The following is a 13908-nucleotide window of genomic DNA, read 5'->3' as shown; positions in this document are numbered from 1 at the left end:
AAAATGAATTTTTCATTCAAAGAGTACAATATGGCATGGATAAGTTCTCACTAGTCCGTCAATTTGGGTAAATATGATTTCATCAGCTATGATATTGATTTTAGTGGAATAGAATCTCATTTAGGGTGCAACACAGAATGTTTTAAAAAGCTTTATCATATTAGATAATTATTCACGAGATATTCTAAAAATACTCAAATTGTTTATTATTTTTTACAAAATATATACCAAATTTCAAACCAATCAAGAAGATGATTTGACTTTACATTCCTCTATTGACCAAATCTCTTTTACATCAATTCTTTTTTATACTAATTATGGTCATACTTCAAACAAATAACTATAGTTTGATTTCATAATCCAATTCCGATTTTGCACGTCACACTTTCATGGAAACTCCCACTTTTTTCTAATACATGTATTTCGCTCATACTAGTATTATTATATGTTACTACAATATTATATTTTCGGATTCTGACTAATATGTTGCCAATGCATTTGTACCCCTTTCGTAAGTTTATTGTGAAATCAATATTTACTCCATACTTGGAACATGCTATGTCAATGTTGTATATTATAAGTTCATCTTATTTTTCACTTTTATTATTGTCAGGGGCGATGCTACCCATGCAGGTTCCAATTAAAAAAAATTAATTTTATATGTAAGAATTATTTTTCACCACTTAAAATGTATTTTCTAGATGATTTATTAATTTATTAAAATTTGTAATATAACACCTCCAAACTTATTTTTTTTTTACTCTACCATTGATTATCATTGGTAGTTACAAGTGTATCATTGTAAAAAAACATTGAAACTTAATACCAAGATTATAGATTTCCATCACTTAATTTATGTTATAAAATTACTTAATAATACCTAGAGAAAGAATAAGCATATTTATTGTCCAGATGATCAAGGGGCAAGTTGCAGAAAATTTATGTGTAGAATTTCTCAACAAAACAACAAAGTTGGAATTGGAGACTTTTAAGCACCAATGTCTTGTAAGTTACAAGATCCTGACTATACACATGTATGGAGTTGCATTCACCATACGATGAACATTAGAGTTGTCACCTTCAGATCAAAATCTGTTTCCATCAAACTCCATTCACCTGTTAGTACTAGAAAACTATGTGAGCAATTAATTTGCCAATTGGAGCTACTATTATAGTTAGAAAATTGAAGTGGTCAACCTCTATATTTTTAAATTTCATTGTTAAATTAGGCATGAATGCAAGACAGGAACGCTTTTAAGTCAAGTCTAATACGTTTGAGCATATATGCATCTGTCATTGGCAGAGGATAAGAAAGATTAGTATCCACATCAAGAGGTTGCAAATATTTTTATTTAGTGAGAGTGAAATTAGAGGAGGAAACTTTTCAAGCCTTAAAGTATGTATTATGATATATATATGTATATCCAAATTATGATATGAACTGCATAACATAAAAAACAATGGGATTGTCAAACTTGAAGAGAGTTTTTTCACTTGTTTCCCTAGTCTTGTTTGTTGTTATGTCACAATATTCTTCACTTGATGTTGCTTGTAATTCTACTCAAGAAGCATTGGCTCTTCTCAAATGGAAAGCCAGGCTTCAAAACCAAATCGTGGACTCTTTCTTCTGTGAATGCCACAAATACTGCTACCCACCTCAAAACCAAAATAAGCCCATGTACTTGGTTTGGAATCTCTTACAACCATGCCGGAAGTATCATTAGCATTAACTTAGCCAGTACAAATTTAAAAGGTACTCTTCATGAACTGTCTTTTTCAATATTTCCCAATCTTGCATACATTGATCTAAGCCAGAATGAACTCTTTGGGTTTATCCCTGCTCAAATGAGTCACCTAACAAATCTAGACACCCTTTACCTTTTTGCCAATAAGTTGTCTGGCTCTATTCCTAAGGAGATAGGCAACTTGAGCTCTCTTTCAGATCTAGCAGTAGACACAAATCAATTGAGTGGCTCTATTTCTCCTTCCATTGGAAATTTGAGCAACTTAAAATTTTTATACCTCCACACCAACAACCTTTCTAGCGCCATTCCTATGGAGATAGGCAACTTGAAGTTCCTTTCCGATCTAGAATTGGGCAAAAATCAACTAAGTGGCTCTATTCCTCCCTCCATTGGAAATGTGAGCAACTTAAAATTTTTATACCTCCACACCAACAACCTTTTAGGCGCCATTCCTGTGGAGATAGGCAGTTTGAAGTTCATTTCAGATGTATAATTGGGCAAAAATCAACTGAGTGGCTCTATTCTTGTGGAGATAGGCAACTTAAAGTTCCTTTCGGATCTACAATTGGGCAAAAATCAACTGAGTGGCTCTATTCCCCCCTTTATTGGAAATTTAAGCAACTTAAAAGTTTTATACCTCTATACCAACAACCTTTTTAGTGCTATTACTATGGAGATAGACAACTTGAAGTCTCTTTCAGTTCTAGATTTGTGCGAAAATCAACTAAGTGGCTCTATTTCCCCCTCCATTGGAAATTTGAGCAACTTAAAAGTTCTATACCTCTACACCACCAACATTTCTGGTGTCATTCCTGTGGAGATAGGCAACTTAAAGTTCCTTTCGGATCTAGAATTGGGCAAAAATCAACTGAATGGCTCTATTCCTCCCTCCATTGGAAATTTGACCAACTTAAAATTTTTATACCTTCACACCAACAACCTTTTTGGTGCCATTCTTGTGGAGATAGGCAACTTGAAGTCCTTTTCAGATCTAGAATTGGGCAAAAATCAAATGAGTAGCTCTATTTTTTTCCTGGGTAATTAGGGTGTCAGGGTTAGCTTACGCGTACCTTAACTAATCCAGAGGTCCTGAAGTTGATGGTCGGATAAATCTCCAATGACTATCTCTATTAGCAATTAAAGTAAATCGAACTCAGGATCTCTTGGATAATACCCCAAGAGTTTCTATTCAACCACTCGACCACCCAAAGTTTGTTAACTTGGGAACATCTTATTGGCTAAATAACATGTATAACATCACATGTTTGAGACATGTTATTGTTGATTATCAATGAAAACACCCATCATGTTTCTTCACAAGCTTGCTATTTACTATTCATGAATGGAAACATCTTGAGAACCACCGTTGGGATAAATGATAATAAGAAAGAAAATAATATATACTATGTACTGGTACGAGAATTCTGATCCAAATTGTTATATTATTGGCGCAATCATCGGCTAAGAAGTTGGTATTGAGCTGGCTTTCACATCATCACATGCTATGAGTCATCCCAAATGGAAAATAATCAAATACTTGATCTCTTCTCATAGCAAAATGGATGCTAGATCAGATTCAGACCTCGTCTTCTCATCACCATCATAATCTTTCAACAATCATGATATGAAATTTGACCAAGGCATTGGCTGAACTCGCTTGCTCTTCACACTTATTGTGGGTGGCTAGGATTATTATGAATATTGTACCAATGTATAAGACCAATTCTCACAGAATATGTTTTAAAATATCATTAATCTTCAAGTTAACACACACTAGGTGGGATTTATTAAACAAATTAAACATGAAAAAGACCCTTAGTAAGTAGACATTTTACTTGTTCCATTGCAAAGTTTTGACCAAAAACAAAAGACAGGCGGCTTCATTTTCACAAAACTATGGTGCCCAACTGCCCATAGAATAAAATATAATATGAATATGAAGGCTATGAAGCTGACATTTGGTGCTCAAGTTCAGGATTTCTGAAAAAGCTTCATGACCTACTTAAATTTCTAGAACACAACAGCTGTGTACTAAATTTCTCCACTAAATTAGCCATATATTTATTGCGTTCCACCTTCCTTTGCCGTGTAACACTATCTATATTAATATTTTATTTATATGTTACAGTTAGAAACTCACTATCCTAATCCCAAATGTCCTTCATTAATCAAGCATACTAATTCAGTTATACTAATTCAGTTGAAATTATGGAATCTTTGCCGCGTGAAATTCTTAAAATAATATAAATGATTTTGTCGAGTAATGTTCATCATTCAGATGAAAGCAATGGGTGAAAGTATTTGTATCCAGCCACATCATATAGAACTAATAAACTATAAAAGTATGTATAGTTAATTAATCGTTGTTATTAACAATTTATTAAGAAGCATCCAAGAAGGAGATTCTATCTTTGCCTCCCTTATATATAAAGACATTCTACTTAGGCTACATCTTCTTCTCATATCTCAAACAAAGCTTCGTTAAACTAAACTGTGATGGATACTATCAAGTCCTTTAAGGGCTATGGCAAAGTTGATCCTGCTGAAGAACAAGCATTCCGGAAAAAGACACGAAAGCGTTTGATCATTTTAATAGTCTCCGCCATTGTTCTTGTTGCTGTCATCATTGGAGCTGTGGTAGGAGTTGTGGTGCACAAGGGCAAAAGTTCTTCTGATGATTCGGTTCCGGCATCCGGAATGACTCCATCGGCCTCTCTCAAGGCGGTTTGCAGTGTGACTCGATACCCCAGTTCTTGCTTCTCGAGTATCGCCAGTCAAGCTGGCGCCTTCAACACTACTGATCCAGAAATGTTCTTCAAGCTTTCTTTACGCGTCGCCATTAATGAGACGTCGAAGCTGTCGGAAATTCCATCTAAGCTCAAGGAGAAAACCGATGATGCTCAAGTTAAAGATGCTTTGACTGTTTGTGAAACAGTGTTTGATGATGCTGTAGATCGGCTCACGGATTCTTTGTCTTCCATGGAAGTTGCTGAGGGAGAGAAGTTGTTGTCCTCATCAAAGATTGATGATATGAAGACTTGGCTCAGTGCTTCAATCACTGACCAAGAGACATGTTTAGATGCTCTAGACGAGCTAAACTCAACCCATTATGGAAACTCCTCCATTCCAAAAGATATTAGAACTGCCATGGAGAACTCTACCCAGTTTGCGAGCAATAGTTTGGCCATTGGAACAAAGATTGTTAATTTATTGTCCCAGGTTAAAGTTCCTATTCATAGGAGATTACTTGGTTTTGAAAGATCAGATTCTTCAGGGTTTCCGAGATGGGTTAGCGCCGGCGATAGGCGGCTCCTCCAGGAGATCAACCCTACACCGAATGTCACAGTGGCGGCAGACGGCACTGGGGATTTCCGCACCATTAAGGAAGCTGTAGATAAGGTGTCTAAAAAGAGTCCAACAAGATTTGTGATACATATTAAGAAAGGAACTTACAAAGAGAATGTGATTTTGGATAAACATAAGTGGAATGTGATGATGTATGGTGATGGCAAGACACATACTATTGTTTCTGGGAGCTTGAATTTCATTGATGGAACTCCTACATTCTCTACAGCCACTGTTGGTAAGTTTATTGTTCTTTAACTTTAACTTTTTAATTACTTCATTGGTTGGTATTTACAAATTGATGATAACAGTAGATGTTACTTGCATTCTTGGTAAAAACCATTGAAAGTTATGAACATGAAAATGAGTGGTTTTTGCCATTCAAAAGTTTGGTTCATTAGGTATAGATTTTATAAAAGTCATTGACTGCCCACCTAAATTTCTTTTGCATTCTAAGATCACAGCAAACTTGTCTTTCTATAAATTAATTACTAAGATTTGTTGATTACTTAGACAAGGAGTGGATACGTGGCTACGTTATAATGAACAAAGATGAGAAACCACATGGATATGTGTTTCCATGTGAATATGATTTGTTTCATTTACCTAAAATGCTGAACTTGATCCCCATTACATTAAAGTTGGTTTGAATACTATTAAAAACCATTGGATTTTCTTTTCTGTACCCCACCATGTGCATCTCTAGCTCATCTCTGTTTTTTCATGATGCATGTGGCCCCATTTGTTGTCTGGTTCATTCATTTCAAGTCAAGGCCTGGCCTGCAATTGCAATTGCAATTGCAAGTTGGTGTGATATATATGAAGACATTTAGGAATTGGCTTTATTCTTTGTGGTTGGATCCAAGGAGGAAGTAGCCTTTAGTGATGCTTTTGTCTCCCACATCATGGCCGGTAATTCAAATGTTCAAATGAAGCAATCGTTTAAAATGCCTTTTCTAGAGCATGTTTCTAATCACTTAGTTTAGCCTTTACAAGAAGCTAGCACAGTTTGAGTATTAATTACTAAGAAGATTCTGAAGACAACTCACATGACATGTTTTACTGCTTGATCTGTGGGTTGTGGTTTTTCTGATGGCCGCAACATTCGCATTGGAACATGAATTCCCCACTTTTTGTCTCTGTGTTCTCATCTTTTAAAAATATGCATTAATCTCGAGGGAGTTGTGTTTGAATATCTTTATTTTATTCATATACTGATAACAATAAAAAGCCACAGGTTACTTTTGTTACTTTTTATAAATGCTTTTATGACACATTAGATGTGAATAAATGATGTACTAACTATAACTTATGTCTATGATCATCAGCTGTTGCTGGTAAGGGTTTCATGGCAAAAGACATGACTTTCATCAACACAGCAGGAGCAGCGAAACACCAAGCAGTGGCCTTCCGGTCCGGCTCTGACCAGTCGGTATTTTACCGGTGTAAATTTGATGCATTTCAGGACACTCTATATGCCCACTCCAATCGTCAATTCTACAAGGATTGTGACATTACAGGCACCATTGACTTTATCTTTGGCAATGCTGCTGTTGTTTTACAAAACTGCAACATCCAGCCTAGGCAACCTCTGGCTAACCAATTCAACACCATCACAGCCCAAGGCAAAAAGGACCCAAACCAGAACACTGGCATTTCAATTCAGAAGTGTACATTTTCACCTCTAGACACTACTCTAACAGCCCCAACATACCTTGGTAGGCCTTGGAAAGAATACTCTACTACAGTCATTATGCAGTCTGAGATTGGGTCATTCTTGCAGCCAGTGGGTTGGAAAGAATGGGTCAGCAATGTTGACCCACCTAAGACCATATTCTACGCTGAGTACCTAAACACTGGACCGGGCGCAACCGTCGACCAACGGGTTAAATGGGCTGGTTATAAGCCCACTCTCACAAATGCTGAAGCAGGGAAATTTACAGTGGGAACATTTATCCAAGGCAATGAATGGTTGCCTGAGACCAGTGTTTCATTTGAAGAAGCCTTATGATTTTAAGAAGTTGGTTAGAGAGGTAGATAATCCAAGGCCAAGAGTCCGATATTGGTATAATATTGAGATACACTTTGTGTGTGTATGTGTATGTGCTTGTGCTTTTGTATTTGTTCTCTTATTTGTAACATTATTTAGATTAGAAGTGAATGTATAAGCAAATTTCATGGTGAGATAAGAATGAACCAAAATGAATCTGTTTTTGGATTCTGTAATCTGCATATGAATGATTTGGCTAAGTTGCATTAACTGTGATGGCATCAAAAAGTCATCTTCTTTATCAAAGAAGCCAGTTAAAATAAATGCCCACTTTTGTAGGAATTAAGTTAATCTTAGCCAACACTACCTACCTCCTTTTACACGGCAAATCCAATTTCATATTCATATTATTAAGTTCAAAACTCGTAAATTACAGCACACTCAATATAAAGAAAATATTTTGTGACCAAATACATACACTTTGAAACCACTTTGTTACAACATTAGGTAGAGATATTCACATACTTTGATAGTATGATTGTTGAGTGTGTGGAGCAAAACGAAATCAAACTAATATTTTAAGGGTTCTTTGGTTTGAATACGTGATTTTCGTCTTGGATAAAGAATGAAAGAAGAGAGAGGGAAGTTAAAAAAGGGAAGAAAAAACTCTTGATTTAATGCGGCGAGTTGGTGATGTAAAAACATAGGGACAGGGAGCGAAAATCAAGACCCGTGGGCGCAAAATTGAATCGAAGTCAAAGACTTGGACAAAACACCAAGGAAGTCGGTTTCAAGGAAAGTGTCAGACAACTCGTACTTGTCATTCATTCTCAAGTCTCAACTTCTCTTTATATGTAAAAACGATGCGGACATTCGTACTCTTTGCTAGTCTCAGAAACCATCTAAGCCGTCGCTTTCACTCTCAGAATAAAAATCAAAATCAATACCGTCTTCTCTCTTCTCGTTTCCTATCCTCTTCTTCTCCTCCCTCAATGGCTTCTTCCAATTCATCTCCTGCTGTCACCATTGACACCATCAACCCAAAGGTTGTAATTTTATTGTTTTCTCCGCATATATCGTTGATTGCTTGTGTTTCTCTTTTTGTTTACTTTTGATTTGTGTTATTGGGTTTGTCTTTCAAGCTGGTACTTGATTGTTTTTTGATCAAATATTGTTGATTTATAATGTTTCTCCACCTGGGTTTCTCTTCAAGGTGCTAATTTGATTGATTTTTTTTTTTTCCGTTTATGGTTGATTTGAAGTGTTTCTCCATCTGGGTTTATTTATGTTTTACTCCTTTTATTGAGTTTATAGGTATCTTGTGTTTATGTATGTTTTGATTCACTGTTTCATCGCTTTTTGTTGTCATATACTGTTAATTTGAGGTGCCTGTAAATCTGGGACTGCATTTTTTTTTATTTATTAAATAAAAAATGTTATTATTTATTACTTTTTGGCTTTCTGGAGTTGATTCCTTGTGATGTTCCACTTCTTTCATTTTAGATTCGTTTTATCCTTCAATTTAAGTAGTATGTAGGTATGTATGCATGTATGTTAATGCTTTCATGTTTATGTATATCTTGAAACTTGTTGATGTGCTTCTCAACGTTTATTCATGCCTTTGTTAAATAAACCACAAAGCTTTAATTTTTGCTGTTTGTATTACTGGAATATGTGCTTATGATCATCTATGTTTTTATGTGGCTTTTAACTGACCTTTTTTATCTAAGCAGGACAAATAAGCCTGGTGGTTTTTGGAATCACTTCTCTAACAAATTATAAAATAGATTTATGGAACTTAAAGGGAATCACAATCCTGATAGAGACAGGATTGAATGATAGTTGAGCTTTAATTCTTGTGCTTATTTGGAAGTGATTTAAAGACTATGCAAAAGGCTTAGTTGAGTTACATAAGAACTTGATGCGGTCATGCTTGTATATATTCTTTTATTATTTTGTTAATTGAGTTCTTCAAGTGTTTAAAACATTGTAACTTATATCGTTTCAGATAAATGAGTCATTTCATTATAAAAGATTAATAAACTTTCTGGCAATTAATGTGGAAACTTGTTGTAATTCTCATTGTTAAGTCTTCTTTTTGAGTTCTTGGTTGCCGATATTGCTGTTCTTGTCTTGACCCCTCACCAAATTTCTTTTTTCATTTTTTCCAGGTTAAAACATGTGAATATGCTGTTCGTGGTGAGATTGTCATCCTTGCCCAGGTAACTGCAATCAACTGCAGGATGGAAAACTTTGTTCAATCATTCTTTGGGCACATGAACATGCCTCTAAATTATTAAAATGAGTAAAGCAGCTGTTCGGTGGTTCTATTACTGCTTCACTCACACTATTGCAGCAATGCATGTGTTGCTTTAAAAAATGAAATGGCGTAATCTTTTATGTTTAAAGCTGGAGCAAACTTTGTTTGACGCTTTTATATTATGTTGTTGTTTTCTATATGGAACTGTATGTACAATTTATAAATTATCATTTAATATAACAACATTTTCCTGTCCCAGAAATTGCAAGAAGAGTTACAGGCTAAGCCAGGTTCTCACCCTTTTGACGAGGTACATATATATATTCTCATTATAAGTTTTTTTTAAATGGACATGTGGGGCGTATTTTAATATTCAGTTACACATTATTGAAGCACTCTATTTTAGACTTGGTCTAATATCATGCTATTCATTGATGTATAGTTATGTTACTATTTGATGCTTTTTTAATTTAGAAATTCTGCCTGCTGGAATTTTTGCCTCAGTGAATTATTGATTCAGAAAATTAAAGTTCATAAATAAAAGGGAGTACTATAAATTCCTATGACAAAATACATTTAAAACTCTGTTACTTGCCACATTTTTTTTTTTTTTTTTTCTGAGCATTTGCTTTAAAGCTTGTTTGTTGATTCTTATATTCTATTCGTTGTGTTTTTGGGATGATTTGTTACACAGATAATATACTGCAATATTGGAAATCCCCAGTCTCTTGGTCAGCAGCCGATAACATTTTTCCGAGAGGTTGGTTTGTTTCTACGTTCATGCTACAAAGTACTCCAGTCCTAGTTCTTTCAAAGCAATTCTAATTGGGATCATATCTGTTAGGTCCTCGCATTGTGCGACCATCCAACTATTTTGGACAGAAGTGAAACACAAGCTTTGTTCAGGTAAAAAACTGAATAGGAACTCATATACTTCCTGGACTCCACATCTTGCATTATAAATTTGATTGCTTCTTTTCATCTCCCAATAGAGGTTTGAGTATTCTGATCAACAAGCTACGTTAGTTTAATCTAATGAAATTTACTGTTAATGTCTCTACCCTGAATAAAATGATGGTACATACTACAACTTTCTATGCGAAAAGTAAACTGCTGTATGGTTAAAACTGTTTGTTCTCCATGCAAGTAAAGCAGACGAAACCTGAAGCATGATGTTTTGAATCTATTACTTTGTTTTTAAATCATTTCACTGATTCTTCTACTATTTGGTGAATGCCATTATTTATTTATTCATATTTTGCTGAAAACTCGACTTTGAGCTAGTTAAAAAGAACCTGTTATTCATCTCTTGTTATTTACACTTTACTTGCAGAGAATTCTTTAATGTGGTGAACGACTAGTTTTTGTTTATAGAGTTATCTCCTGTAACTTGGTTTGTGATTTTCTGCAGCGCGGATTCCATTGAGCGAGCTTGGAAGATTCTGGATCAAATTCCCGGAGGTGCAACTGGTGCTTATAGTCATAGTCAGGTTATGATGAATGAACAAAGCAGAGAAATTTAAGTTAATTAAATACTTATGATAATATTTACGGGGCTCATTATTTTTTTCTTTTCACATCAGGGTATCAAGGGATTACGTGATACCATAGCTGCTGGAATTGAAGCTCGTGACGGTTTTCCTGCTGATCCAAATGATATTTTCTTGACAGATGGTGCTAGCCCAGCTGTAAGTTACATTTCAACTCACTCTCTTTTAATGTGAATAATTTCCAATTTAAAGAATGTGTGACTGATTTTTTTTCCTCCACAGGTCCATTCAATGATGACTTTACTTATAAGATCAGAGAAAGATGGAATCCTTTGTCCCATTCCTCAGTACCCTTTATACTCTGCTTCAATTGCTCTCCATGGTGGCACTCTGGTATGTTTATTTTGCATAGTTGCTACTTATTTTGTGTATTTAATAGTTGGTTGCTTAATTAGACATCCTTTTGTGCTAAATTTAGCTGGTTTAGCCTAGTTTAGACTGAACCAACTAGTGATTGCTTTAATTTTTTTGTTGACCTGATTTGGTAAAATGTGGAGCTTGTATTTTTATATGATTTGTTACATTATGAAGAACTTTCTGGGTAATAGTCTTGTCTGATAATTGTAGGTTCCTTACTATCTTGATGAAGCAACCGGATGGGGATTGGAAATAGCAGAGCTTAGGAAGCAGTTGGAAGATGCCAAGGCCAAGGGTGTCACTGTTAGGGCCTTGGTCGTAATAAATCCAGGGAACCCAACAGGGCAGGTAATTATTGCATAGCTCTCTGGTTGAAATAATTTTTTCAATTAATTTAGTATTTTATAATTATTTAAGAGAAGCTACCTTAAGTTTTGATTACTGGCTTGTTTCTGCCGTTTTGTTTTTTAACCATACCTTCAGGTTCTTGCTGAAGAGAACCAGAGGGACATTGTGAATTTCTGTAAACAAGAAGGTCTTGTTCTTCTTGCAGATGAGGTGGGTGAATTTGAGCTGTTTTTACTTTCATTAATTGATCAAATCTCACGTGTTTGGAAATATAATAATTGTGATTTGCTCAACTGTGTTATCCAGCTAATAGAGAGGCCTTTAGTAATGTTCAGTGGGTTTTATATAGGTGTACCAGGAAAATGTTTATGTTCCAGAGAAGAAATTTAACTCTTTCAAGAAGGTTTCCCGATCTATGGGGTATGGTGAGGAGGACATATCCCTAGTATCCTTTCAGTCAGTCTCTAAAGGTAAATTCTTTAAATGATAAGATGTGGAGAAGCTTTTGCAAGCAATTGAATTTAAGATTTAACATGGTTGCATTTTTCTGTTGTTTTCAGGTTACCATGGGGAGTGTGGAAAAAGAGGAGGTTACATGGAGGTCACTGGGTTTACTCCTGACATAAGGGAGCAAATATACAAAATGGCATCTGTTAATCTTTGTTCTAATATATCTGGTCAAATTCTTGCAAGCCTTGTCATGAGTCCACCCAAGGTTATGTTCTCCCCATTTTTAGATATATTTTCTACTTTTTTAAGCTGACCTAGCCATTCATAAATTCAATTCTAAGGAAAGTAGAGAAAAAATGGTGGTGTGGGGATAGGGAATCATAATTTGAGAGTAATACATTATTGCCATGTCTTTCTGTCTTCTTCTACTAATTATAAACTAGTTCATGTTTCCATCTCTTTATGCTCTTTCTTGATTATAAGAGTTTACGTTTGAAATGCTTTTGCATAATTCTGTAGTGTGTGTATGTATATATGTATGTATGTATGTATATATGGGCCTTTTCGTTCTTTCTTTGGGAGATTATGAAGTAAGAAAGTCTTGGTTTCAACAGGTTATAGGGCTGTGGAAACCAGGTGGCTCTATAATTGCTTCTAAATAATGCAATTGGGGTATGTTATTCAGTGCATGCATATTTGAGTTTTTCTAATCAAACTAAATAAATATATGCAGGTTGGAGATGAATCCTATGAATCTTACTGTGCAGAAAGGGATGGAATTCTCTCGTCATTAGCTAGGCGTGCAAAGGTCAGTTTGTCTAACTTCTTCTATAAGTTGATACGGTGACCACATTTTAAAAGGCATTGGATAACTACATAATTTAGCAAAGATAACATATGATTCTAAAGCTCATATCTAAGGGCTACTCTGTGGGAGGGTACTGAAAGGAGCCAGGAAAATTTTGAATTTATAGAGACACTTAATGCGCTCAGGCTTATCTGTTAATCTCAGTGGAATGTGTATAGCAATTTTTATGGTTTTGTAGCTAAATGGTCCCTCCTTTTGGCTCAAATGCAGTTATGTGACATTTACCTTCATAGTCACTCCTTAGAAATAGCACAAACATCTCTACTTTACCTGCTGTTGCGATTTATTCAATAATTTTTTAACCTCTAGTTCTTAAAGTTATTTTCAATATTTGGTGCAGACACTGGAAGATGCTTTAAACAGTTTGGAAGGAATAACATGTAACAAAGCAGAAGGAGCAATGTATCTCTTTCCCCGCGTTCGATTGCCAGAGAAGGCAATCAAAGCTGCAGAAGCTGCAAAATGTGCTCCAGATGCATTCTATTGTCGTCGCCTCCTGAATGCCACTGGCATTGTTGTTGTTCCCGGGTCTGGTTTTGGGCAGGTAAACATTACTGATTCCTTTCTATTGGTTGTACTCGATTTTGATTGAACACTTGTGCTAGTGAACTTATGGTTGTTTTAATTGTGTTGTGATGTTTTGTATAGGTTCCTGGCACTTGGCATTTCAGGTGCACAATACTGCCTCAGGAGGATAAGATTCCGGCCATTGTTTCGCATCTGACAGACTTCCATAAAAGTTTCATGGATGAGTACCGTGGCTAAGTGGTTTCGTTAAAACTGGAGAAGAATAAGGTGGTAGCCATTACAATGCGAATGCGCATTTAACTCATGCCTTTTGAAGTTTTCTATTGGGAAAGGACATTGCCATTTTTGGTTGAATGAAGTGTTATAGAATCATGGTTTACTGTCAAAAATGTGTTTCATAAAATAGAGTTCATTTTTCAAAAGCGACCATTCTATTAATTTCCTATACGGTTTGCCTATTTTGTTAG

The 13908-nt window shown here is 35.4% G+C and overlaps 2 protein-coding genes across 2 annotated transcripts; both read left to right on the top strand.

Moving 5' to 3' along the window:
• Positions 1-4112: 4112 nt before the first annotated feature.
• On the top strand, positions 4113-7251 carry LOC116132663 (pectinesterase 3-like). The gene is made up of 2 exons (XM_031418331.1): positions 4113-5328; positions 6419-7251. The coding sequence occupies exons 1-2, from the start codon at positions 4242-4244 to the stop codon at positions 7099-7101; spliced, it is 1770 nt and encodes a 589-aa protein (XP_031274191.1). The 5' UTR covers positions 4113-4241; the 3' UTR covers positions 7102-7251.
• A 493-nt stretch (positions 7252-7744) lies between these two features.
• Positions 7745-13863, top strand: LOC116132665 (alanine aminotransferase 2, mitochondrial-like). The gene is made up of 15 exons (XM_031418333.1): positions 7745-8126; positions 9252-9302; positions 9600-9650; positions 10035-10100; positions 10185-10246; positions 10752-10830; positions 10924-11028; positions 11113-11223; positions 11458-11595; positions 11731-11805; positions 11945-12065; positions 12156-12310; positions 12779-12853; positions 13254-13457; positions 13562-13863. Exons 1-15 carry the CDS (start codon positions 7944-7946, stop codon positions 13676-13678), a joined length of 1593 nt encoding a protein of 530 aa, XP_031274193.1. The 5' UTR covers positions 7745-7943; the 3' UTR covers positions 13679-13863.
• Positions 13864-13908: the final 45 nt, after the last annotated feature.

Source organism: Pistacia vera, unplaced genomic scaffold, assembly GCF_008641045.1.
Source record: "Pistacia vera cultivar Batoury unplaced genomic scaffold, PisVer_v2 Contig259, whole genome shotgun sequence".
Lineage (NCBI taxonomy): Eukaryota > Viridiplantae > Streptophyta > Magnoliopsida > Sapindales > Anacardiaceae > Pistacia > Pistacia vera.
This window is presented reverse-complemented; position numbering and strand designations above follow the sequence as displayed.